Source organism: Oncorhynchus kisutch, linkage group LG6 (genome assembly GCF_002021735.2).
Source record: "Oncorhynchus kisutch isolate 150728-3 linkage group LG6, Okis_V2, whole genome shotgun sequence".
In the NCBI taxonomy this organism is placed as follows: Eukaryota; Metazoa; Chordata; class Actinopteri; order Salmoniformes; family Salmonidae; genus Oncorhynchus; species Oncorhynchus kisutch.
This window is the reverse complement of record NC_034179.2, coordinates 78,251,357-78,275,951: the sequence shown is the minus strand read 5'-3', so window position 1 is coordinate 78,275,951 and position 24,595 is coordinate 78,251,357. Positions and strand designations below refer to the sequence as shown.

The following is a 24,595-nucleotide window of genomic DNA, read 5'->3' as shown; positions in this document are numbered from 1 at the left end:
GTGTACAGTTATTCAATGGCGTCAGCCTTGTACCAGGCGCGGCGCTTTAACATCAGTCAACTAAGGCATCTGGGGGGTGACAAAGTGAGTAATAGCTGCTGTATATCACAGCTTGAACGCTAATGATAACCACGCCGCGCGCTCCTTCCCTCCAACCGGGATCACATGCAACTCTGATAAATGACAAAAGCCTTTTAGACTAACATATTCTACATTTACTCCACATTCTTATCTAAATGGCCCACAACCAAACAGCTGGAGAGGAATTTGAAGCTGCAGCTGGAAACACATTCAGAAACCCACCCACACACACTCGTATGACCCATGAAGCCTCACCTCTTAATATCCTGTTAAAGATGTGGTATCACTTAATATCCTCCTACAAGCCCTGAGTCATTGGCACCAACAGGAACAAACAAGTGGAACATATCTAATGACTAAACTGGAATATAACCGGCATTCCAGCATGGGAAGCAGAGGAGTTGTGTATCCTCCTTGTGTCTGACAGTCAGTCAGTGGGTTATTAGTCACATCATAGGTTTCCAAATCACAGGCCAAACTAGGTAGCTTCCCCAAATGGGGGGGGGGGGGGTCAGCAAACACCACAACCTCCTGGCTTTCTCGGTCAAAATCAATGAACAGATAGGTTAGAGGCAGGCAGAGATCTTGAGTGTAAAGTTAAAGTTCCACCTATGGAGAAAGAGAAGTGGGTGAGTCTCTCCCAGGGCTGGACACAAAGAGACCCAGTGTCCGGGGACTCAATGCACCCCGCCACTCAGGCCACCTGGGGAGGGAGAGGTCACATGACACACTGAATGAGCAAACAATCACTAACCAAAACAAAATGGAGGCACTTCAGCTGGATCCCACACATCTCCCACTCTCTCTCTCAAACACACACTCAAACTCTACCACTCGAATTATAACCCAGTGGGATGGAACATGGGAAATGGATGCTGTGGGGAAAAAGGGGAATTCACAGTGCTGACCTGGTGTACAGCTCTGTGGTTAACCATCACACTGGAGTGCCTGTGGAGGAGGAGGAAGTGGGGGTGTGGGAAAAGAGAACTGCCTTATAAAAACCCACCATTACCAGCCTGTCCAAAGTAAAAAATCATTTCTGGAATTTAACAAAAGAGGGACATGTCAAAATCAACTTCTTTCAGTGTGAAATCATAATTGTGTGACCCAAAATAATAGTGCTGCTGCTGCTAACCCCTGCACCACCCATCCCATCCACCTGGTTCTCCTAGTCCAGTGCCCTGACCCAATCCACCAGACAGTCTGACATCTCCCTGGAAAGCCTGCCTGCCAGCCTGTCTCTAGCCCTGTTTTGACTCCAGGACTGAGCGCTCTCATTCGCAGCATTGTTCTTCTGTAAACAAAAGGCTTCCTTTTCCCCCAACCACTCCTCCTTTCACTGTGCCTTAAAAAAAGAGAGAAGAAAGATGGAAGGAAGGAGAGGGAGAGAGTTCGGATCAACAAGTGTTGGAGGTGGACCAGGTCCTAATCGGTAATCACCAATCCGCTTCCTTCTGCAGCCTGATCCATCTCCTGGTTTCCCCACTCTTGAGGACGAATATCCCTCTGCTTCCAGCCAGCCCATTAGGCGCTGGTGGGTTCTCAAATCCGGGCCTGTCTAGGCTCTCATTCCAAGAGAATGCGAGTCTTATCTGGGCTGGGGCTTCCATTGACTCTCCACAGAGGAACAGTGACAGGACAACATGACTCACACACACATAAAAGGGTTCAATGGGAATCGAGACAGTACAATAAAGTCTTCATGGACATTCTATAGGGTAGTTGTAGACATTAAATGAGGGTAGGTTATTTATATGGCCTACGTGTTGTGTGTCATGGTATGTCTGCCATGGCTGGCTGTGCTAACATGAGCGTGCCACACGCTCCAGAAAGACCTGCGTACTGGGACAGTTCAGTAGGTTTGCCACTGGGCAGGACTCTCCTCTCTATGTGTGCACTCAGCTCTGCTCCGGACAAAAGTGGGTTGTTTTTTAAAGACCTTGCCACACCACTTAACTGTAGACCTGAATGTAGCCTTGTTGGGCAGGGTGGGGGTTAGTGGGGGAGTGCAGAGTAGAATTTCATCAAACCCAACTCTTCAGAGCCGAAGTGTAGAAATGTGGTTGGGCCAAAGGACTGGTAAAAAAAATTTACATTTCCATCTAAGGCTATTTTTAATTTTAAAATTTTACCCCCTTTTCTTGGTATCCAATTGTTAGTAATTACTACCTTGTCTCATCGCTACAACTCCCGTATGGGCTCGGGAGAGACGAAGGTCAAAAGCCATGCGTCCTCCGAAGAACAAACCCAACTAAGCTGCACTGCTTCTTAACACAGCGCGCATCCAACCCGGAAGCCAGCCGCACCAATGTGTCGTGCACGGTGTTTCTTCCGACACATTGGTGCGGCTGGATTCCGGGTTGGTTGCGCGCTGTGTTAAGAAGCAGTGCGGCTTGGTTGGGTTTGTTCTTCGGAGGACGCATGGCTTTTGACCTTTGTCTCTCCTGGCGACCTTGCGTGCACTGCGCCGAGCCCGCCACAGGAGTCGCTGGTGCGCGATGAGACAAGGATATCCCTACCGGCCAAACCCTCCCTAACCCGGACGACGCTAGGCCAATTGTGCGAACGCGGCCGGCTGCGACAGAGCCTGGGCGCGAACCCAGAATCTCTGGTGGCACAGCTAGCACTGCGTTGCAGTGCCCTAGACCACTGCGCCACCCGGGAGGCCCTCTAAGGCAACTTTTACATTTTAGGAAATCCACTTATGTAAATATGCTAATCTGATAAGACTTCTGCTGGGCAAATAAATGCTGATAATAAGAGTCTAGGTAGGAGCTGAGTGATCAGGGAAGAGGCTGCCAGGAAAATCTCCTAATGCCTGTAAACAGAGCTGGAACTTCCAAAGCTTTAAAATTCGATGTGGTGAAAAAAACACCACCAAGATCTCGTCATCTCACCTGTCACTTCAGATCATAAGCAAAACAGAGAGCAGGCTTTTAAGAAAAAATATTTTCACTAGGCTCAAAATCATAGGAGCATTTAAATACATGCTTCATCTCCCACACTCTAGAAGTGGAGAAATCTTCTCAACACAGGGTTCTACAGTGTGATCATTTCACTCGCATTTGCACTTAAATATTTAGCTGTGAAACCAGAATTGTTTTATTTAGGCGCGCCTAGATAAATGAAGGATTCTAGCTTTAATATCTCAAATACTTGTCATTGTGCTCCTAAATTTCTTTGCGTGTGTCTACATTTTTCACACGCGCTCCTTATAAAAAAGGTCAGCGTAGAGCCCTGCAACAACTAGGGAATGGAGGAAGGTGGGAGAAAACCTGCTGTGATGTACATTACGGCCACAAAATAAATATGGCTGAATTGTATCCCTAGAACTACTATTATACACGGATGGACAGTGGAGCTGACATCAGGCACATCTGTCACACAGTCACTGTAAAATGACAACGCATGTTGGAATTACAGAGGACTCAAAATGTTCCACATACAAAAAAGATAAAAAACAAACGTCAACCATCAGAGATGTGCTCCAAGAAACCTCTCAGTATCAAACTTAACACACCAGTGTTGAAAAGTGATGCCAGATCTGTACATGTTCTGATGAGCTCAAACTAAGAACCTGTACAGTCAGGTGACATGATATCTGGTTGGACTGTAGAGAATGTCTACCAGGGGGAAGGTGGCATTAATTGTTGCCAAACTGAACCATTCTCCTGATGAAGACAATGAGGGAAGCGCTATTTAAAAAATATATTTCACCTTTATTTAACTAGGCAAGTCAGATAAGAACAAATGATTAATTACAATGACGGCCTACCCCGGCCAAACCCAGACAACGTTGGGCTAATTGTGTGCCACCCAATCACGGCTGGATGTAATACAGCCTGGATTCGAACCAGGGACTGTAGTGACACCTCTTGCACTGAGATGCAGTGCCTTAGACTGCTGCGCCACTCGGGAGAGACAAGAGTCACACAGAGTCGGTAAAGCAACCTTTCACTGCTAAACCTGTCTGACCATGCAAACAGATGGGCTGACGACATTCTTGGTGTGAGAGCATGTCATCCATCTTACATCACCCTTTCCTCAACGAGGCCTTATGTAATTGCATAAGGAGTCCACACAAACTATTTTGAGAACCAAAAAGAAGGAACTCATCCCTGTGTTTTTTGCTGTATTTTTGGTACCCCTGCGTAAGTAGGCCTACATGTGTTTTTTCCACTGTGTGATACAATGTGCCTGAGAGGAAGTCATCCAGTCGAGTAAAGTCTTCCACAGCACTGATGCTTAGTGAGGAGTCAAAACAGTGAGCACTCAGCTTCTGCCAGCTTGCACCACTGTTGGCTGGGACTGGGCAGTTTAGAGTGGCTGCATGGCTCTCTAAAGCTCTTTGGCTCCTCTGCACTTTCTGATGTAGACTCATGGAGGAGAGGCCGGGGTAGAGCTACAGAGGAGAGAGGGATATTACTAACCTGTTTAACAGACATGGAGGTCTGCCACAGCCTGGAGCAGAGAAATACTGCTGCTCCCTTCATTTTCCGCCCTGTGAGTTTGTTTCATAAAATGATTTCACAACTCTGTTTGAGAGGAAGGGTTACATCATGAGCAAGCCACGATTTGGGCCATGCCAACCATCACACTGCCTTGAGTAGACTGATTCTTCTTTTCACCGGAACAGCAACGTAATACAATGAATGTGCTTTATCCCTTAACCTTGAAAGCCTATAGGTAAAGACACAACAAGAGGGTAACCTAGGCCCTATGTATCGCCAATGATTTGGGCATTATTACATGTTTTCAATGTAAAAGAGACAATGTAGTCCAAACACACACACAACATGTAGGCTAGTCACACAACATGTGTATCTGTTAATATGCATTATTGGGGGACCCAGTCATCCTTGATTGTCAACATTATGTACAGTGAACTCCAAAAGTATTGGGATAGTGACGCATTCTTTGTTGTTTTGGCTCTGTACTCCAGCACTTTGGATTTGAAATGATACAATGACTGAGGTGCAGACTGTCAGCTTTAATTTGAGTATATTTTCATCCATATTGGGTGAACTGTTGAGAAATTACATAACTTTTTGTACACAGTCCCCACATTTTAGGGGACCAAAAGTATTCACTTGTGTAATTAAAATAGTAAAAAGATAAGTATTTGGTCCCATATTCATAGCACACGACTACATAAAGCTTGGGACTCTACACATTTGTCGGATGCATTTGCGGTTTGTTTTGGCTGAGTTTCAGATTATTTTGTCGCCAATAGAAATGAATGCTAAATAATGTATTGTGTCATTTTGGAGTCACTTGTATTGAAAATAAGATTAATGTGGATGCTACCATGACTATGGATAATCCTGAACATATCATGAATAGTGATGAGTGAGAAAGTTAGATGCACAAATATCATACCCAAGTCATGTTAACTAGAGGTTGACCGATTAATTGGAATTAGGGCCGATTTCAAGTTTTCATAACAATTGGAAATCTGTATTTTTGGACAGCGACTTTGCCGATTTTTTTTTTTTTTACAACATTATTTAACTAGGCAAGTCAGTTAAGAACACATTTTTATTTTCAATGACAGCCTAGGAACGGTGGATTAATAACTACCTTGTTCAGGGGCAGAACAACAGATTTGAACTTGTCAGCTCAGGGATTCAATCTTGCAACCTTACGGTAAACTAGTCCAATGCTCTAACCACCTGCCTCAAGAAGCCAAGGTAAGTTGCTAGCTAGCATTAAACTTATCTTATAAAAAACAATCAATCAATCATAATCACTAGTTAACTACACATGGTTGATGATATTACTAGTTTATCTAGCGTGTCCTGCGTTGCATATAATCGATGCGGTGCGCATTTGCGAAAAAGGACTGGCGTTGCTCCAACGTGTACCTAACCATAAACATCAATGCCTTTCTTAAAATCAATACACAGAAGTATATATTTTTAAACCTGCATATTTAGCTAAAAGAAATCCAGGTTAGCAGGCAATATTAACCAGGTGAAATTGTGTCACTTCTCTTGCGTTCATTGCATGCAGAGTCAGGGTATATGGAACAGTTTGGGCCGCCTGGCTCATTGCGAACTAATTTGCCAGAATTTTACGTAATTATGACATAACATTGAAGGTTGTGCAATGTAACAGGAATATTTAGACTTGTGGATGCCACCCGTTAGATTGAAAGAATAAACGTTTTGTTTTCGAGATGATAGTTTCCAGATTCGACCATATTAATGACCTACGGCTCGTATTTCTGTGTGTTATTACAGAACCAGGGACTGTAGTGACGCCTCTTGCACTGAGATGCAGTGCCGTAGACCGCTTTGTCCGTGTGTGTGTGTGTTAATGATACTAGAATGCTTAAAGGCCGCTAAAATTAAAAATGTTGGTTATTGGTATCGTTTTTTTTGGCAAGGAAAATATTGGATATCGGTATTGGCAAATGATTGCCGCATCCCTAGTAATCATTGTATCATCCATATTAATGTAAGTGTTTAGAAACATTCTTATTTACAATAAAAGTGACTACAAAATGACACAATACATTATTTACCATACATTGTTATTAGACACAAAATAATCTGAAACAAACAGCAAATGTTCTCCAACAAATGTGTAGAGTCACAAGCTTGATGTAGTAATTTTGTGCTATGAATATGGGACCAAAAACATACTTTACCACTTTAATATAAGTTCATTTGTCCCAATACTTTCTGTCCCTTAAAATGTACAAAACGTGCTGTAATCTCTAAATGGTTCACTCGATATGGATGAAAACATCCTCAAATTAAAGCTGACAGTCTGCACTTTAACCTCACAGTCATTGTATCATTTCAAATCCAAAGTGTTGGAGTACAGAGCCAAAACAACAAAAAATGTCACTGTCCCAATACTTCTGGAGCTCACTGTATGTGGCGCTGACAGACATTGAGCTCCATGATTAAAAACCATGCGCGAATGGCATAATGTGCAGGTGTCTACCATAAACAGCTTTTACTGGGTGTTTTGAAGTGTGTAACACGTGTCTACGCACCATTGTGTCATGTCTGTCCCAGCTTTAGCACCATTGTGTCATGTCTGTCCCAGCTTTAGCACCATTGTGTCATGTCTGTCCCAGCTTTAGCAATTGAGGGACGTGGGCAGAGTTGTGCCATGCTGCTATAATGAGATCATTCCAAGTCTGGGCAGCTCTGATTAGTGTGCAGGGAGACGGGGTTAATAAGGAGGCACGGCCAAAACTTTGAGATCTTATTTCTTGCTCTCGCTTAGAGCCACGTTTAAAACAGCCACGTTTAAAAGCTCCTTGAACTTTTTGGGGCGTAAGACGTAGTAGCCTAGTGCATTACACTTTAGTCACCTGTGGCCCCTCCCTTGATGAGTCAGACCAGGGCTGTAATTACACATCTATCTGAATGATAATGCACATTGAAACCTTGACCTCATACTCTAGACTTGACTGGCTGGAGTGTCTGCGGCCTCTGATCCAGCTAAACCACAATGAATCATCAGGCCATTGTAGCGATTGTTTTAATGGAGCGGTTCTGGATGGGGAAGGTACTTTCATAATGATTTTCCACCTAGCAAGCCACAACTTATTAAGCAGACAGTTACACAATAACTGGGTCAATCTCGCAAACAAGGCACCGAGTTAAAAAGAGCGAAATCTGACAGTCTTTCTACAAGGATAAGGTTACCGACCGCATTCTGGAGAATTCCAATAACTCTAGGACTATGGGATGAGTTGAAGGCTGTGCAATCATGTTGAGAGTAGTCCCTGTAATAACAGCGTTAACTGAGTCCTCTCAACGAGACCGTGTATGCAGCCATTTTAAAAGAAGGATACCTGGCCGTCCTTAAGACAGTCAAACAGCAAAAAATACTTGCTGAATTAAGTGTAATTCTATTTAAAAAGGAGAAGGGGCATAATGTTTGGTGACTTTCTAACTAGCCAACTACCGGACATGGCAGTCTTCAGAAATATACATTTTAAAACAGCCATCCGCTTTGCTCACATGCAAAAATCATTTACAGGAAGCCTTGGCATATTTGTTCAACTTTAGTCTGGTGTGAATATAAACACCTCGTGATCTATCTCCTCAGAGGACCAAGGGCTCAACGGCAGGCTGGGCACAGACAAATGCTTTGTGTCAGCTGTGAGTGCCTTGCAGTTTTCACACCAAGCATCCCATAACACTGGTGACTTAGAGACCCCTATCTGCTCAAGGTTAGAGAGGTATGGGTTAATCACATCAATCTAGGTTTACAGCAGAGCCCAGGAACATTCTAGGTACCCCACCACCTTTTCCTGGAAACGGAAAAAGGTCAGAATATCTAGTGTAGAGGTCGACCGATTAATCAGCACGGTCGATTAATTAGGGACGATTTCAAGTTTTCATAACAATCGGTAATCGGCCTTTTTGGATGCTAATTATGGCCGATTACATTGCAATCCATGAGGAAACTGCGTGGCAGGCTGACCACCTGTTACGTGAGCGCAGCATCAAAAGGACTTTGCGGCTGGTAAGTTGCTAGCTAGCATTAAACTTATCTTATAATCTTCACATAATCACTAGTTAACTACACATGGTTGATGATATTACTCGGTTAACTAGCTTGTTCTGCGTTGCATATAATCAATGTGGTGCCTGTTCAATTTAACATCGAATCACAGCATACTTCAACTTCGCCAAACAGGTGATGATTTAACAAAAGCCCATTTGCGAAAAATGCACAACCGTTGCAAAAATGTACCTAACCAACAGCAATTTAAAAAACTAAATAATAGAGGCCCCCCATCTTGCCGGTGTAGAGCAAAGTAACATTTCTAAGCCAATTTCCTGTAACCCCCCCCCCCCCCCCCAAAAAAAAATATCCATGTAGATGAGATAACTGCAAAAATGTTTCAAGATTATTTCATGAAATACTAGATATTCTGCTAAAGAGCTGAGAGAACATTTAGCTGTATTAAAGCACATTTCCTGCAAATGTATACATTTTGCCATGGCTAATGCTGTGCTCTTTTACACAAACATAATACAATATATACTGCTAAATTCATTGCTTTTGAAATGTTCAATTCTCCCTGACTGTTGACCTTTTATTTTGGTGATTGGTAGCTCTCAAAGATTAAATTATGGAAAAAAAATAGGTCAATTATCTTTTCTACATACTTTATATCTGGTTTTAGTCATTAAAGTTAATACTGAAAGTGTCTTTCCATCCCAAAAATTAACCCCCACAAAACACACACACATATATAAACTCAGCAAAAAAAGAAACGTCCTCTCGCTGTCAACTGCGTTTATTTTCAGCAAACTTAACATGTGTAAATATTTGTATGAACTTAAGATTCAACAACTGAGACATAAACTGAACAAGTTCCACAGAGATGTGACTAACAGAAATTGAATAATGTGTCCCTGAACAAAGGGGGGGTCAAAATCAAAAGTAACAGTCAATTCAACTGGTGGCCACACCAGATACTAAGTACTGCAGTGCATCACCTACTCATGGACTGCACCAGATTTGCCAGTTCTTGCTGTGAGATGATACCCCACTCTTCCACCAAGACACCTGCAAGTTCCCGGACATTTCTGGGGGCAATGGCCCTAGCCCTCACCCTCCGATCCAACAGGTCCCAGACGTACTCAATGGGATTGAGATTCGGGCTCTTCGCTGACCATGGCAGAACACTGACATTCCTGTCTTGCAGGAAATCACGCACAGAACGAGCAGTATGGTTGGTGGCATTGTCATGCTGGAGGGTCATGTCAGGATGAGCCTGCAGGAAGGGTACCACATGAGGGAGGAGGATGTCTTCCCTATAACGCACAGCGTTGAGATTGCCTGCAATGACAACAAGCTCAGTCCGATGATGCTGTGACACACCGCCCCAGGACATGACAGACCCGCCACCGCCAAATAGTTCCCCTCCAGAGTACAGGCCTCGGTGTAACGCTCATTCCTTCGACAATAAACGCAAATCCGACCATCACCCCTGGTGAGACAAAACCGCGACTCGTCAGTGAAGAGCACCTTTTGCCAGTCCTGTCTGGTCGAGCGACGGTTTGTGCGCATAGGCGACGTTGTTGCCGGTGATGTCTGGTGAGGACCTGCCTTACAACAGGCCTACAAGCCCTCAGTCCAGCCTCTCTCAGCATATTGGGGACAGTCTGAGCACTGATGGAGGGATTGTGCATTCCTGGTGTAACTCGAGCAATTGTTGTTGCCATCCTGTACCTGTCCTGCAGGTGTGATGTTCAGATGTACCGATCCTGTGCAGGTGTGTTACTTGTGGTCTGCCACTGCAAGGACGATCAGCTGTCTGTCCTGTCTCCCTGTCTTAGGCGTCTCACAGTACGGACATTGCAATTTATTGCCCTGGCCACATCTGCAGTCCTCATGCCTCCTTGCAGCATGCCTACGGCATGTTCACGCAGATGAGCTGGGACCCTGGGCAGCTTTCTTTTGGTGTTTTCCAGAGTCAGTAGAAAGGCCTCTTCAGTGTCCTAAGTTTTCATAACTGTGACCTTAATTGCCCACCGTCTGTAAGCTGTTAGTGTCTTAATGACCGTTCCACAGGTGCATGTTCATTAATTGTTTATGGCTCATTGAACAAGCATGGGAAACAGTGTTTAAACCCTTTACAATGAAGATCTGTGAAATTATTTGGTTTTTTTAACGAATTCTTTGAAAGACAGTCCCGAAAAAGGGGCGTTTCTTTTTTTGCTGAGAGAGATATATATATATATATTTTTCTCACAGGAGGTTAGTGGCACTTTAATTGGGGAGGACAGGCTTGTGGTAATGGCTGGAGCTGAATGAGTGGAATCGTATCAAACACATGGTTTCAATGTGTTTGATACGAGAGAGAGAGACAGAGACAGAGAGACAGAGAGAGAGAGAGAGAGAGAGAGAGACAGAGAGAGAGAGAGAGAGAGAGAGAGAGAGAGATTTGCCCTTGAGCAAGGCACTTACCCCTAATTTGCTCCAGAAGCCCCATATAACTATGGCTGACTCTGTAAAACAACACATTTCACTACACATATACAACATAACGCTAGTTAGCACCAGCTCGCGGAACTACCTCGAACTTCCTTCATATTACACACAGATACATAAAAAAAAATGTACTTCCAGAATCTCACATAATCCCTTTAAGACACTAGATATTACGACTAGCCTACATTTGTCAAGGGAGTGAGACTGAACACATCCCATTTCTAAGTATCCAATACTCTTTCTGTACTATTTAACTGAAAAACAACAAGGTGACATTTTTCACTTCAAAGGGCAGCGAATGAGCATTGGGAGGAAAATAACAGTTCAGGCAGCAGTGATATGAGGAATCTGCAGACAAGCATCAGATGAATTCTCACTAGAGCTCCCCCTCACCGCTAATCCAATTCTGACCCATTAACTGGCTCTGCCATGTTAACACATCGGACCTTTGAACGCGCCCTTTCAAACATTCAAGTTAGCGAAAACAGTCACTGTCTGCACAACACCCAGGCGGCGTCTTCCTTGGGAAGCTGACAGGTGGGCTTCTTCGGAGCGGCGGTGTGAAATGCAGATATGTCCGTGTAAATAGGAAACTGGGGTGGTCAAAATGGACAACCCCGAGGCAGAGCAGGTACGGAGAGTGTTTCCTCTGTCAGACATGCAGGCAGTAAGTGGAGGGGCGCTTGTAAATAATGTCAGCCGCTGCCTGGAGTGCACTAATCATCCATCAGAGAGGGGCTGGCTGCAGATGTTCTGTCGACTGATACGCACGCTCAGCACCTGCTTATCATTGGATGCCCTCTGGTTTCAAAGAACATAGGCTACAGAGGCAAGACAGAGCGGAGTATAGACAGACAGGTTGGTTGACAATGTCGAAACAATGATGCACTCGCATCTAAGAGGCAAAAGGCTGTGTATTGATTTTGAACGGTCAGATGGCAGCTTCTAGTCATTGCTGTAGCTCTGTGGGGAATCATAGGTGGCTGTTCCAGCTAGTTGTCTTGTTTTGAGGTGTTTTGACTTGTGTTACGGCTATGCCAACATGGCTAAAATTCGCTAGCTAGCTAATCTACAACTGCAATGATGCATTTGAGACACCACATAAATGTATTTATGTTTTCAATAAACATTAAGCCGAAATATGGTTTACATGTTGCCAATAATCCTTTGTTTGTACGCCAACGCCATCTGTGCTGCCCCAAAGTTGTGCATGCATCAGTTCTGTTGGTCAACAAACCACCTGTCTATAGGAAGGGGAATGTGAGGTGGTCTGTGCATTTTGTTTCTAAATGAGACAAGGAAACTATAATCCATTAACCCAAGTTGAATGGAATGTATTGAGTCAGTGAGATAAGCACACAAACACACACCAACCTAAGCCTGCATTAAGTTCAATAAAGAACTCTGAATTTGGGAAAACAATCCACCACTGAAGATAATAAAGTTCTGTCTGATGGACCACCCTATGCTCGGCCTAGCTGGGAGCACCACTCTCCTAAGATCCACCACTGACTGATTGCTTAAACTCAATGCACTAAAGAGGACAGCCCTCATAATCCACCCAGCAATGAGTAAAACGTGAGGACCAACCGACAGTCCTGCAATTCTTCACTTTATTATTACTATGAACCTCAAAGGGAGTTTCTCCTGTCTGCTCCCCACCTGTCAGGGGTGACATTTGGACAAGTGTTAGTCTGTAAAGAGCTTCCTCTCCGATGCTGCCCACTCCGCTTCTACATCTGGCCTCGGCTCCGTTGCTGGCAGCGGTTTGGGAGTGTGACCGCAGAAGCCTGCGTCCTCATTGAAGAGCAGCTGAACCAACAGGAAAGCCAACCCCAGTCAATTCATTTATGGAAAAATTGCAATTATTGTAGGGCCCTCAGCGGGGGAAGAAAAACATTTACAAATGACGCGCAATAATTGCTATTGTTTTATTTTCCTTCTCTTTAAGCAAAATGTGGAACTGTTCTGCAGTTCTGTAATGGAGCAACAAAGACAACAGTTCCCCACATGTACCTAATCATTGTGTATTTACGATGTATCCCATCTGAACACCCAGATGACCAAAATCACTTCCATACAGGCACTCTGTAAAACAGCTGAGCCACATGAACGCACCAGACAGACTCTGCACACATTAAGAACTCTGGATCATTAAGTCCTGTGCCTCTGTAGCACCATCTGTGCCCAGCTGCAAGTTTCCCCCCACTACCTAACATGTTAACCCAATCGGTAGACTAAGGACTAGAGAGAATGGATTCCTTCAATCAGATTTGTACAGCGAGAGAATGTTTAGTCTCATAACCTATTGTCACAAGAATTTTTTGGGGACTACTTTGATTTAAATGAGACAAGTGCATCTGTGTTCATTCTACAGCCCATTTTATAAGATCCCAGCGAGGTAGCTAGCAACTATAAATCGACTAAATAAAATGTAGACATTTCAATAGGTAAACCTGACAAAGCTGCAGCTTTGTTCAATGCTGTCCTCAATAGTAGCTGGTTCCCAGTCAAAAGAAAGATCCAACACCACTGACTGAGTCAGAGAGAAACCCAGCACCACACAACAGCTCTCTCTCTCACTGAGGGTGGGGGTGACACGCGCTTAGGACTGGGAGGGGAGCAGTTTAGTCGGAAAGAACAGGACTGAGTGACTCACAGAAAGAAAGGGGGGGGGGGTGCTTTTGTGGAGAATGCTAGACAATCTCATAGTCAATTCTTCCCTCTTTCCTGTACATGGCAAAACTCAGAAGAGTAATATGCATGCTAAACAAAGAGTTGAATCAACTAACAAAGGGTCAGCCAATGAAACTAAGAACAGATGGCCCTTAAGTATTGTATAACCTATCTCTTAATCAATGTCTGTGCTGTTCAAATCTGTTGGTGGGTGAGGCGAATTCAGCTCTCGGCTACAAAACAGCTGGGGATCAGAGGCCTCAGTGTTAAAATGGAGGGATCACTTCTCCCTTCCACAGTTTTTGTTCAAATTACTTTATGGGAAACAGATAAGTTAGCATGTGCTGTGTCCTGACAAATTTATGGCTGTTTGGAATGGATACCATTTGGTCACGAACCATGTTTGAGTAATACAATTTAGAGCTGATCAGATAATGTGCTCCGCATTGAGCCATATTTTAACGCTGTAATTTATTACTTACAGGATCATGTATTGTGCCATTAACCATGTTTGTGTGACATAATTTAAGAATGATCAGCTGTAGAGCATAATGGAAACCTGTCTTGTGTATTCAAGGGGCAATTCTCACCACAAGTGTTAGTTTTAGCGGATTGCTTGCCATATTTTTCCAGTTTAAAAGCTGGCAACCGTCTGCAACATCTGGTTCGAATGGATGGAGGAACGCAAACAGCGACAAGACTGCTCACATGTAACAACTCATCATTCAGGGTTTACCCAATAACAAACTCATCAACAGCAATGTGTCAAAGTCAACTACATCTATTAAGCTGCTATTATCAATTCACGACTCCTGCGCAGACCTTCATTACTTATACAAACTCACCGATCAGTAAGTAAACACATTAGATTTTCACAATATTTTCATCTTATGCCCAAATAGTGATGATTTAGTTTACACCTTTCTCCATCTGTCAAATATTGTGTAGAATAAGCTATGAAGGAAAAATATTGGTGTGTTGGTGAAGGTACAGCCAACTAGCGCAAAAATATTGCGATATTGTCCAAACGATATAGTCAAAAATAAAATCCCAATATGTAACTATCGATTAGAGGTCGACTGATTAATTGGGGCCGATTTCAAGTTATAACAAATCGGTAATCTGCATTTTTTAACACCGATTACATTGCACTCCACAAGGAGACTGCGAGGCAGGCTGACCACCTGTTATGAGAGTTCAGCAAGAAGTCACGGTAAGTTGCTAGCTAGCATTAAACTTATCTTTAAAAAAAATAAAAAATCTTAACATAATCACTAGTTAACCTACTAATAGCGTCAACCATGTGTAGTTATCTTGCTGTCCTGCGTTGCATATCATCAATACGGTGCCTGTTAATTTATCATCGAATCACAGCCTACTTCGCCAAACGGGTGATGATTTAACAAGCGCATTCGCAAAAAAAAGTTGCACCAGTCTTCCTAACCATAAACAGCAATGCCATAAATTATATATATTTTTAAATCAATGCACAAGTACATTTTTTTACCTGCATATTTAGTTAATATTGCCTGCTAACAGGAATTTCTTTTAACTAGGGAAATTGTGTCACTTCTCTTGCGTTCTTTGCATGTCGAGTCAGGGTATATGCAGCAGTTTGGGCTGCCTGGCTCATTGCGTACTGTGTGAAGACATTTCTTCCTAACAAAGACTAATTAATTTGCCAGAATTCTACATCACATAACACTGAAGGTCGGGCAATGTAACAGCAATATTTAGACTTAGGGTTGCCGCCCGTTCGATAAAATATGGAACTGTTCTGTTTTTCACTGAAAGAATAAACGTTTTGTTTTCTAAATGATAGGTCATTAATATGGTCAAAGCTGGAAACTAAGGCATGTATGTGTGTTTATTGTAAGACTATGATTTGATATTTGATAGCGCAGTCTGACTGAGCAGTGGTAGGCAGCAGCAGGCTCGTAAGCATTCAAACAGCACTTTCCTGCGTTTGCCAGCAGCTCTTCACTGTGCTTCAAGCATTGCGCTGTTAATTAATTCAAGCCTATCAACTCCCGAGATTAGGATGGCATTACTAATGTGCCTATAAGCGGCTGGCTTCCGGGTTGGATGGGCATGCATTGTGTCAAGAAGCAGTGCGGCTTGGTTGGGTTGTGTTTCGGGGGACGCATGGCTCTCGACCTTCGCCTCTCCCGAGCACGTACGGGAGTTGCAGGAACGAGACAAGACTAACTACCAATTGGATACCACGAAATTAGATTTTTTTCCCTCCCAAAAGGCATATGAAATACAAATGGTAGAGAAATAGTCCTATAATAACTACAACCTAAAACTTCTTACGTGGGAATATTGAAGACTCATGTTAAAAGGAACCACCAGCTTTCATATGTTCACATGTTCTGAGCAAGGAACTTAAACGTTAGCTTTCTTACATGGCACATATTGCACTTTTACTTTCTTCTCCAACACTGTTTTTGCATTATTTAAACCAAATTGAACATGTTTCATTATTTATTTGAGACTAAATGTATTTTATGTATTAAGTTGTGTTCATTCAGTATTGTTGTAATTGTCATCATTACAAATATATATATATATATATAAATAAAAATCGTCAATGTCGTTTTTTTTGGTCCTCCAATAAATCAGCATCGGTCGACCTCTATCGACCCCCCCCCCCCCACATCACATCACTAATGGGTAGTCCAGTAAAGAGGACATACCAGCACGGCATTGACTCCCTAAACATCCTTCCCTGCCCAGAGCAAGTCCGGCTGTGGAGGAGCATATGGATAACACTGTGCAATTTTACATAGAAGAAAAGAAAAGAAAAAAGAAAAGAAACCTTCCCTGGTGAGAAGATGGCGGAACGGGATCAACACTTCAGTTCAACTGACATGTGGAAGACAGGCAGAAAAGCAAATATGAAACAAAGTAGTTAAGTGAGCAAATACACGTGTAAAGTCAGGAAAAGGAGGTCCATGTGATCATACTCTCCTTGTTTTTGACAGTGAATTCACATTCTTACTATTTCTCCAGGACACCAATGCAGTCAATCTCGAAGTGGAACGACAGACTAATTCAGTGGGCAATTTACAACAAAATTCAAGTAAAAAATAAAAAGACAAAACGGTGTTTCACTTGACCACCACGTAGTTCTGACAAAGACCAAAATCTGTCTTAAGTTCAGGCTATTACGTTGGAAACATTTCTATCTGGGGCTATCGGGTTAAAACCTGGTTACCCCACCAGTAGAAATTGTGCAGAAAAGTTCACATTTGGACAAATTGACAGGTTGTCAGAACTCTCAATGTGCTTTACTTTCAATGCTTAAAGCTGCATTTACAAATCAGCCCAACTCTGATCTTCTCCACTAATTGGTCTTTTGAGCAATCAGATTTTGCCACAAATTGGGCTTCCTGTGTAAATGTAGCCTCTGTAGCACAGGTGATTTAAGCAGCTCTTTTCACCATCAGGCAGATCTCACTTCAGTCCAGAGACCCCTGCTCCACACTAATTTATTAGAAACAGCACTAGCTTAAATATTTAATTTGGCTCTTCCTGGTGAATGGAAAGGCCTGGAATTTGACTCAGCCCTGATTCTGGAAGATCAAACACCACTGCTGTCACCCCCCTCTCCCAGTCAAAACAATGTCATCTCATGTAAACGTTTCACTGTGTGTTGAAATGGTACAAATCAAATAAGAGCGACTTAGTGAGTACATTGAAGCGATGTTTGCATCATAGCCACAGTATTCTGGGGGGGAAATTGATCCCTACTTTGCAGTACGATGTGGACTGTCTGGGAGATATGCTGCGTTTACACTGACAGCCCAATTCCAATCTTTTACCCCTCACCAATAATTGTGGATAAGATCAGAATTGGTCTGCCCGTGTAAACGCAGCCATAGTCTCGCCATCTAGTTTAGTCGCCATCTAGATAATGCTTCAATTTTTTACAGTAACTATGGCAGTAGCTATGGCATTGTTTTATTAGCTAGATTAATATCACGACAAAGTCACATTTATGGCAATTAATGAGAATGTTAGTTATGTGGTTAACATTCAAGTATATGCATAGTTTAAAAATGAAACCGGGTAATCTCTATACTGTGTTCTTACACAAAATTGTGGATGTAATTTGAATCTTGCGCACATCAAATAGTTGAACATGCTTGATTAAACTAAAGTTATTATTTAGTTAGCTACTAACAGTAATCCCAGGCGGATTATTTTTGTTTTGCCTGTGCTAATGTTAGCTGGTTAGACACCCATCTAACGTTAAGCTAGCTAACTGTCTAATTTGGCACGCGTTAAATTTCTGAAACGTTAAATTAATATAGCTAGCTGTCGTTTAGCTTAGTTTGTTTAATTTGCTACATACATAACGTACCCTACTCGAAATATTGAAGTGCGCCTAAACTTTTAGACCACATCAAGCACACTTTCGAACACACGTTTTCCTGCAAACTAACGTCGTTAGCTGGGCTAGCGACACAAACTAGCTACAGTAGCCACATTTGCGTAGGGACAACATTCAACATTGTGTCTCTTACCTGTTAAACGCAGTTTAACCGGACCATTTCGCCGAACTCCTTGGTTAGACATCTTGCTTCCAGCTTAATATTTTAGACTAACCAGTTTCAGACCGAAGTAACAATAACGGAGTGAAGGCATTGTTGCCCGGATGTAGACAGAACTGCTGCCATCATGATCACACACTGTCGCGCACATACATCAACCAATTACTGGCTAGGATGCCGCAGAGTGCATTTGATTGACCAAATACTCTTGCAAATCGGGGTTCTGGCCGACTAATTACTTTGAGTAAGCAAGCGACCGGAGTTCACTCTTCAGCTTCGGAACGATTGGAATTCAGTCCGCCTCCCTACCAGACGAGAGTTGAACTGTTGAGCTCGTACACCCTTCAGTGCAGAGCCCACTTCAGGGAGGCTAGTAAGTAAATGACGACATGGGGATGGAAACATCTGCCTGTACGGCTTGGCTTAAAAATGAAATGATCTGATGCTACAATGCTAATGACCGAGAAAATAAAACTTTGTCAGACAAGTGACATTTCGGATCGCTAGGGTAATTAAAGTTAAAAATAAAAAGTCTAACAGTCCAGATACCATTGCAAAAACAGTGTTTCTTTGCATATAGTTTACAAAAAGAAGAGGGTGGAAGCTATAAAGATTTATATTCAATTGGAAGTGAATGTATTGCCATTCCACCCAAACAAATTACAGCAGTTGGAATTTCTTTTAAGAAATTTATTTACAGACATTTATAAAACATATGTACATTTCAGACAGAATAGAAGTCCATTATTACAGAGGACAAACAGTGGCCATATACAGTAGAGATGAAAGAAAGTGGTATTTAGAAGTTGAAAGTGCTTTGGTTCTCACTGATCTGGAATGCATAGCCATCGGTTGTCAATTCTGGAGCAACACATTGGTCTTCCTCTTCCTAGAAAACAGAACGTGCAAGAAATTGAGGCAAAGGAAACAAATCAAATCTAATTGGACAGGTTCAATTAGTCACCATTACACAATGCTCACCTCGCCAGAGAAATATTTCTCAATCAGGCTGAGAGAGGCCTTGTAGACTAGCTCATTCTCATGGGACTGCAGAGCTTCAATCTTGTCTAGCCCACCGCATTCCTCGATCATCATGCACAGCTTGTCTGCTTCACCAATCTTATCTCCAGCCTGATGGACAAAACAAGTTAAGAATAAGTCACCCAAATCTTGCAGTTACAGGGTACAAATGCCTACGTCAATACTGTAATAAGATGAACTAATTCTTGGAGAAAAGGTCCCCTTACCAGGAAAATGTTGGTGATGGCATCCAAGATGACAAGGATGGTTTTGCTGTCCTTTGTTGAGAGTAGATTCAACAGAGGCTCCAGCACGTTAGCTTGAACAAGATACACAACCTGTTCAACTGTGCCCCCACTGGTAAAGTTAGTTATTGCCCAAACTGCCTCTTTCTGAGTCTTGTAGTCCCCCTGTATGGAAAGACATTTATTTTTAATATCTCACCATTCCTAGTTATGAAAAAGAAAATACAAATCCAATCATAAGAGATTACTACAGAAAACAAACCTACATACCTTACGTAGGACATCTACCATGAGAGGGACCAGGCCAGCATTGATGATATCCTGGATCTGAGAGTCTCTCCCTGCAGTGATGTTGGACAGGGTCCAGGAGGCCTCCTTCTGGATGTTACTCTTGTGATGGCACAGTAGGCCAGGGAACATAGAGAGGGCCCCAGCGTTCAGCACAGCCTGAGTCTGCTCATCCGTGCCAGTCACCATGTTTCCAATTACACGCAGAGAAGGAGTCTGAAGGAGACAGGTCAAAGACAGTGGGCACTTGGGTTAAAAAAAAAGAAAAAAAATGGTGACAACTTAATAATTTTACATGACAGTCCACCACCTCTAGAGGATAACTAGACACATACCACAACAGAGATCTCCCCAGAGCCAAGCAGCTGCACCAGGCGGGAGATCAGGCCAGTCTGAACCACCACCATCTCGATGCGATCGTTGGGCCCATCTGTCAGATAGGACAATGCCCAGCAGGTGTCTGCCAGCACCTCGTTATCATCATGGTGCAGCAGACGCACCAGAGTGGGAATGATCTGCTGCACGGCTGCCAGAGGGGGAGAGGGGTGCTTGTTGCGGCACAGGTTTGACACCGTCCAGGTGATGTTCCTCAGGTAGCCAGACTGCAGAGAAAAGACAAAAATATTTTGGTGTTCATTCATTGAGTTAGAGCACCTCCTAGTGGCCAGTGAGGAAAGTAAGGAAAGGAGTTACCAAAAAACAAGACTAATACTTTGTATCGTGTCATGAACAAGTCAAGTGATTGTCCATAACTTATGAATGGCACTAAGAATACTTACAGAGAACAAAGAGAGCTCAGGGACAGCGAGCAGACTAAGCAGGGGTGCCACAGCTCCATGCTTGATGACCTGGTCTCTGTAGACCGACCCATCACCTGACAGAATAAAGCAGGGTTAGGGGTGGGAGATACTATGGCAAATTAGGGTTCTATACACTGATGAGATACTGTAACAAGACGAATGAGTTACCTGCAATGTTACCCAAAGCCCATACAGCCTGCTCGCTGATGTGGGGGTGGGGGGATATGACAAGCCTGATGAAGGCTGGAATGGCTCCGCCCTCCACAACAGCACTGGTCTGGTCAGATGTTCCAGATGCAATGTTGGTTAGAGCCCAGGCAGCCTCAAACTGGATAGGGGGTGACTCCAAACCCAAGAAAGCAACTAACTTAGGAATCAGCCCAGCACTGATGATGTGGTCAATGGGAGGATGTCTCTCACGGGATAGCAACTTCCTATAATGAGAACAATTGAAAAAGCAACATCATGATTATGGTAGCCAACACTTAAAATATAACACTTCCACAAATACAGCATTTTCCAGATAGTTTTACATCAATCACTTTACCTTGCAGCTTGAGTGGCATTGAGCTGGACATCAAGGTTGTTACTGTTCACACCAGCAAGAATCTCCTCCACAGACCACTGTCGAGTGGCCTGTAAATTAAGACAACAGGTTGTTTCCATTGGAATTATTTTCCTAGGCAAGTCAGTTAAGAACAAATTCTTATTATACGGCCTACCCCGGCCAGACCCTCCCCTAACCCGGATGACGCTGTCCCAATTGTGCGCCACTGGAATTATTGTGCATTGTATAAACAGACAGGCCTAACAAACTCACCTGACAGTTTTGGCTTTTCTCTTGAAGTGGGGAAGTTGCCTCGTCGACCAAAGTGTTCACATTTCTTCTTTTGAAGATCTGATCGTCCTTCTTTGCCTTGCGAAGTTCGACGTTGACTTCTACTCTCCTGCGTCTAAGCTCCTGCAAAGTGATCAACAACCACCATTGACTATGCATAGCCAGATTCATTTAGCTCGCAAGCCATGAACACATTTGAAATGAAACATTGAAAAAAAAAAAAAATGCATACATGTCACTTACATTCGCATCTTTACCCTTATTCTTGAACTTGTCCATACGGACACCGTTCTCGTTGCCAGCAGACATTTTTGGGCAAATTGACAAAATATTCCAAGTCTTTTGGTAAAGAAAATCTTTTTTGAGCACCTAAACGAAATGCAACAATTAACTTCATAATACGAATTGCTAGCTAGGATCCAATAACACGTGTTTGGCTTTTCTAGAAAGTTACATCGGTCACAAGTGACCAGGAAGAGTGGCGAGCAAACCCCATCAACAAATTAAAGCAGTAACATATCAACAAAATAAAGCAGTACATCGAATATTTAGCAACCACTACACAATATGAGCCCTTGACAAGCACTTACCCGGTCCTTCTACAGAAATTCTAGCTAATGCATAGAACATTTGTACAGACCTTTAAATTCCTGTCACAAAGCTCCCTGATTGGTTAGTTCGATTAAAAGCATCACCCTATTGGACTGTTTTGAAAAATCATAGGGCGCTCTGGAAGTGTTGTCAGTAGAGACCTATCGCGAGATTTCAGTACTCTCATGCCTTCATAATACAATTTGTATCTTATCAGTATCATATCAGAAACATTTTTTCCAAACAAGTTCATGTTGGAACAGTTGCTTTTGTATTATTAAATATAACCGTTCAAAATGTGTTTTGGCTTAGGCCTGTGTGTGGAAAACAATATCTAAATCTGATGCAATTCAAGGAGTGGTTTCAAACCGCCCAGAAGATAGCTTAAAATCAGAGAACCCAGACAACTAAAATCTGTTAAAATATATGGATAGACATTACACAGACTATTTTGTATCATGACCAATAATCAACATCAACCTCTGAATATAGTATTTACATGTGCTTCCGTATATGCATACAATCCAGACATGAATGCCTGGAACTGGGGATAAAGGGTCACTGGACTCCCATCTGGTCATTTGAGTCCTATTAATGGAAATTCTAATTATATAGATGCAGCTAGTTGATGAGATCATAAGGTCTTACCCAAGACCCTGGTTCGATTCCAGGCTGTATCACAACCGGCCGTGATTGGGAGTCCCATAGGGCATTGGCCCAGCGTCGTCCAGGTTAAGATTTGGCCGGGGTAGGCTGTCATTATAAATAAGAATTTGTTCTTAACTGACTTGCCTCGTTATATAAAGGTTAAATAAAACATTTAAACATCTAAAATTGATTAAATATATTTTTTATTTCTCATCAATCTACTCACAATACCACATAATGACAAAGCAAAACAGGTTTTTAGAAATGTTTGCATATTTATTACAAATAAAAAACAGAAATACCTTATTTACATAAGTATTCAGACCCAAACCAAGCCATGAGGTCAAATTAATTGTCTGTAGAGCTCTGAGACAGGATTGTGTCGAGGCACAGACCTGGGGAAGGGTACCAAAAAATCTCTTCAGCATTGAAGGTCCACAAGAACAGTGGCCTCCATCATTCTTAAATGGAAGAAGTTTGGAACCACCAAGACTCTTCCTAGAGCTGGCTGCCCGGCCAAACGGAGCAATTGGGGGAGAAGGGCCTTGGTCACGGAGGTGACCAAGAACCCAATGATCACTCTGACAGAGCTCCAGAATTGCTTTTCGGAGATGGGAGAACCTTCCAGAAGGACAACCATATCTGCAGCACTCCTCCAACTGCTCTTAAACGCTAGTAAAACCAAATGCATGCTTTTCAACCGTTCGCTGCCTGCACCCGCACGCCCGACTAGCATCACCACTCTGGATGGTTCCGACCTAGAATATGTGGACATCTATAAGTACCTAGGTGTTTGGCTAGACTGTAAACTCTCCTTCCAGACTCATATCAAACATCTCCAATCTAAAATCAAATCTAGATTCGGCTTTCTATTCCGCAACAAAGCCTCCTTCACTCACGCCGCCAAACTTACCCATGTAAAACTGACTATCCTACCGATCCTCGACTTCGGCGATGTCATCTACAAAATAGCTTCCAATACTCTACTCAGCAAACTGGAGGCAGTTTATCACAGTGCCATCGGTTTTGTTACTAAAGCACCTTATACCACCCACCACTCCGACCTGTATGCTCTAGTCGGCTGGCCCTCGCTACATATTCGTCGCCAGACCCACTGGCTCCAGGTCATCTACAAGTCCATGCTAGGTAAAGCTCCGCCTTATCTCAGTTCACTGGTCACGATGGCATGCGCTCCAGCAGGTGTATCTCATTGATCATCCCTAAAGCCAACACCTCATTTGGCCACCTTTCCTTCCAGTTCTCTGCTGCCTGTGACTGAACGAATTGCAAAAATCGCTGAAGTTGTAGACTTTTATCTCCCTCACCAGCTTCAAACATCTGCTATCTGAGCAGCTAACCAATCGCTGCAGCTGTACATAGTCCATCGGTAAATAGCCCACCCAATTTACCTACCTCATCCCCATACTGTTTTTATTTATTTACTTTTCTGCTCTTTTGCACACCAGTATCTCTACCTGCACATGACCATCTGATCATTTATCACTCCAATGTTAATCTGCAATATTGTAATTATTCACCTACCTCCTCATTCCTTTTGCACACAATGTATATAGACTCTTTTTTTCTACTGTGTTATTGACTTGTTTATTGTTTACTCCATGTGTAACTCTGTGTGTTGTCTGTTCACACTGCTATGCTTTATCTTGACCAGGTCGCAGTTGTAAATGAGAACTTGTTCTCAACTAGCCTACCTGGTTAAATAAAGGTGAAATAAAAAATTAAATCAGGCCTTTATGGTAGAGTGGCCAGACGGAAGCCACTCCTCAGTAAAAGGCACATGACAGACTGCTTGGAGTTTACCAAAGAGCACCTAAAGGACTCTGACCATGAGAAACAATATTCTCTGGTGTGATG

The 24,595-nt window shown here is 42.9% G+C and overlaps 2 protein-coding genes across 2 annotated transcripts in view; both read right to left on the bottom strand.

The window, feature by feature from the left end:
* Window positions 1-18,402, bottom strand: part of LOC109892006 (E3 ubiquitin-protein ligase SMURF2-like) — a 72,795-nt gene extending 54,393 nt beyond the window's left edge. Inside the window, exon 1 of the mRNA XM_031827749.1 lies at window positions 18,264-18,402. Within this exon, the coding sequence (XP_031683609.1) occupies window positions 18,264-18,315 (52 nt within the window). The 5' untranslated portion in view covers window positions 18,316-18,402. The remainder of the gene's footprint in view (window positions 1-18,263) is intronic.
* A 560-nt stretch (window positions 18,403-18,962) lies between these two features.
* LOC109893526 (importin subunit alpha-1-like) lies at window positions 18,963-22,152 on the bottom strand. The gene is made up of 11 exons (XM_020486775.2): window positions 22,072-22,152; window positions 21,725-21,850; window positions 21,464-21,604; window positions 21,191-21,279; window positions 20,812-21,077; window positions 20,623-20,717; window positions 20,179-20,445; window positions 19,826-20,059; window positions 19,538-19,720; window positions 19,272-19,421; window positions 18,963-19,179 (listed from the first exon to the last, which is right to left on the bottom strand). The coding sequence occupies exons 2-11, from the start codon at window positions 21,788-21,790 to the stop codon at window positions 19,090-19,092; spliced, it is 1,581 nt and encodes a 526-aa protein (XP_020342364.1). The 5' UTR covers window positions 21,791-21,850; window positions 22,072-22,152; the 3' UTR covers window positions 18,963-19,089.
* Window positions 22,153-24,595: the final 2,443 nt, after the last annotated feature.

What these genes read in the sequence shown, in the direction of transcription:
- LOC109893526 (XM_020486775.2), bottom strand. Translation starts at nt 21,790, where the DNA reads ATGTCTGCTGGCAACGAGAACGGTGTCCGTATGGACAAGTTCAAGAAT. An exon ending in AGAAAAGCCAAAACTGTCAG is followed by an intron (nt 21,280 to 21,463) that starts GTGAGTTTGTTA and finishes CTTAATTTACAG; the next exon opens with GCCACTCGACAGTGGTCTGT. An exon ending in TGGTAGATGTCCTACGTAAG is followed by an intron (nt 19,721 to 19,825) that starts GTATGTAGGTTT and finishes CTTTCCATACAG; the next exon opens with GGGGACTACAAGACTCAGAA.